Source organism: Austrofundulus limnaeus, unplaced genomic scaffold (genome assembly GCF_001266775.1).
Source record: "Austrofundulus limnaeus strain Quisiro unplaced genomic scaffold, Austrofundulus_limnaeus-1.0 Scaffold339, whole genome shotgun sequence".
NCBI lineage: Eukaryota > Metazoa > Chordata > Actinopteri > Cyprinodontiformes > Rivulidae > Austrofundulus > Austrofundulus limnaeus.
Genome location: NW_013952741.1, coordinates 514392 through 517010, shown reverse-complemented (window position 1 = coordinate 517010; position 2619 = coordinate 514392). Strand labels below are relative to the sequence as shown.

Sequence of the window (2619 nt, the reverse complement as noted above, 5' to 3'; positions counted from 1 at the left end):
CACGAAGAATTGAGGCAGTTCTGAAGGCAAAAGGGGGTCCAACCCGTTACTAGCGTGGTGTACCTAATAAAGTGGCCGGTGAGTGTAAGTAAAATTTATTCATAAAGCATTAACTAAGTCCTTTAAATCTCGTCTACTTATCTAGTTCATCAAAAGGTTTCCATTTTATTTCACATTACAACTTGTTCATTATTCAGATTGATAAATATGCAGATGAAGCCGGTCCTCCAGCATCACTGCTGCTCCACTTCAGCTCCACTCCGACTCTCTTAACTCTTCAGCTTGATTACATTAACATTTAATGTCTATAAACACCACGGACATGAGTAGAATTTTGATACTTGAAGCTTTCCAGACTCTGCTGATAAGTGACTTTAAAGAAGAACATGCATCTTTAAATGACTGCACAAAACAAGTTAAACAGATCTAAGAGAAGTGTTTGAATAAGAGTCTAACAGAGTTGTGTGTGAAGAAGATGCAAACCTGCATCCAGAAGAAGAGTCTTTTGGAGCCGGCTTTAAACTTCAGCACGTAGACCCGGCCTGTGGTGCACTGGTTGACCCGTTTGAACTCACAGTCRTCAGGGAAGATGATCAGGTCCTGAATGGAGACGTGCCAATGTTTTAAGTTTGATTTTAAAAACATTGCAGGTGAAACAAAATCTGACAACTGAACGATGGTTCGACCTACATCGTCCACGTTTCCGGTGGTGCGATCCTTCCAGCAGAAGTGGATCAGGGAGTCGTCCGTCTGCTGGATGTAGACCTGACCTTTACGCTTGTCGGGAGTCACCGTGCTGCCCTTCATTGTCATTTTACCGGCCCGGAACTCCACCAGAAACTTACTGGAGGAGCCGCGGGAGCCAGACACCATGCTGGGAAACAGAGCTCCAGATGCCATGATGATGAGGAGGAGGAGGAGGAGGACGTGGAGGGATCACTGTGGGAGGAAGAGGTGTACACACGTGATTCATTAATAAAACTAGAAGCACTCAGAGAGTGCAAACCTCCGCCAAGGCCAATTTCCCCCATCCTGCAATAGAGTTAATGCGCAGAAGGAGAGACGGAAACACATTTGCCGAATAAGTTCTGACGTAGAGAATATTTAAGCAGGCAGTATGCACAGGATTTTATCCCGGTGGAGTCCAATGTGAAAAAAAAAGTCAGAGACTGGTCACCCGACGTTATTCATCCACAAACTGGTCCCGGATTAAGTTTCTAAGTGTTCATCAGTCAGATTCCACCATGTAAAACGTCTGTTTTATCCCCTTTTAGGAGTTTTTAAGGATTTCACTATCTTTATAATAGGGTTGGGCATAATCGTATCGTGTGCAATTAATCGTCAGAAAAACATTAATCGATTACTTTTTGTCACTTGACGATTAATACGATTAATGCCAGAAGGCAGTATGACTGGGGGTTACATCGAACAGTCCGCTCGGTGCTCCTCTCGCTTCAAATATGACGAATATTAAAAATAAAGTTCTGTAATTTATTTATCTATCAACACAATTTAAAATATGATGTATAGCCTGAAGTCTGTAATTTTCACACAATTTGGAACAGATTTTTACAAAGAGCATATCTTTCCCACTAAATTGGTCATGTGACTACAAATTAAGGCTGTCCAGGGACTCCAGGGGATTAATCGTCAAATTAATCGTTATCGGCTAAATACCACAATTAATCGTGATTAATTTTTTTGCCAATACTGCCCAACCCTACTTTATAAACTGCTGCTTCCTGGTACAGTCAGCTCTGGAAGCGACTCGCCTTTGTTTTTTGTTTTTGTTTTATTAAGCGAGTAGTTGAAGCAAAATACAGAGTCTGAGCGCTTTCAGCACAAATAAACACTCCCATGAACTTCTGACTAATCACACAGTAAAAGTTTTTATGTGGAGGGGGTACCTCACATGGTTGATCAGCTGTTCCTGCTGTCTGGTATCAGCTTCGTCTTGGCTGCAGCAGGACCCTCCCCCCGCTGTCAGCGTCTTCTCAGTTATTCCCGTAACGTGAAGAGACATTTCTTTTTCTACGTCTCATAACAGCATGTAACATCACCAATACTAGTTGATAACAGAATAATCACAACTTTCCAGATAGTAAACATCCTGGGAGGTGTAGTCCCAGCGTGTTTGTGACTTCACTTCCTGTTTCCTACAGGCATGCGTCTGATGTAATGACACTGCGTAGCCTGGCTGATTCGCTCGAATGAAAAGAAAAATTCCTGTATCCGTATCGTGATCCGGAACATAACCAAATTTTAATGGTGTGTTCCTTTGGCCAATACCCAGGTGGGAAAAATTTCATGACAGTCCGTCTGCAACCTTTTGAGCAATTTTGTCGACAGACAGGTGGCTAAATGGCCCGCGGCAATGCTGTCCACAGGCTGGAGCAACTTTTTCAACAAAACGTCCCATGGCACGCACACACGCACGCACCAGTGGTGGATGTTGGTCTTTCAAGAAGAGGAAGCTCAGTTTCGGCCTACATCATAAAATGTGTGGGTTATAAATTCTACCCTCCGTTCCTTTTCAAGAAAATTTTGTTTAGTTTATAGTATTTTTTCATTTCATTTTTAAAAACAAAACATTACATACAACAAAACAATACAAATAAA

The 2619-nt window shown here is 42.2% G+C and overlaps 1 protein-coding gene across 2 annotated transcripts in view; it reads right to left on the bottom strand.

Annotated features, from left to right (window-relative positions):
* LOC106527711 (proteasomal ubiquitin receptor ADRM1) overlaps positions 1 to 2619 on the bottom strand; it is a 34025-nt gene that overhangs the window by 29150 nt on the left and 2256 nt on the right. For both annotated transcript variants that reach the window (XM_014022693.1, XM_014022694.1), the window contains exons 2-3: positions 691 to 939; positions 484 to 600 (exon numbers count right to left, since the gene is read on the bottom strand). In XM_014022693.1, the coding sequence (XP_013878147.1) occupies positions 484 to 600; positions 691 to 900 (327 nt within the window). In that variant the 5' untranslated portion in view covers positions 901 to 939. The remainder of the gene's footprint in view (positions 1 to 483; positions 601 to 690; positions 940 to 2619) is intronic.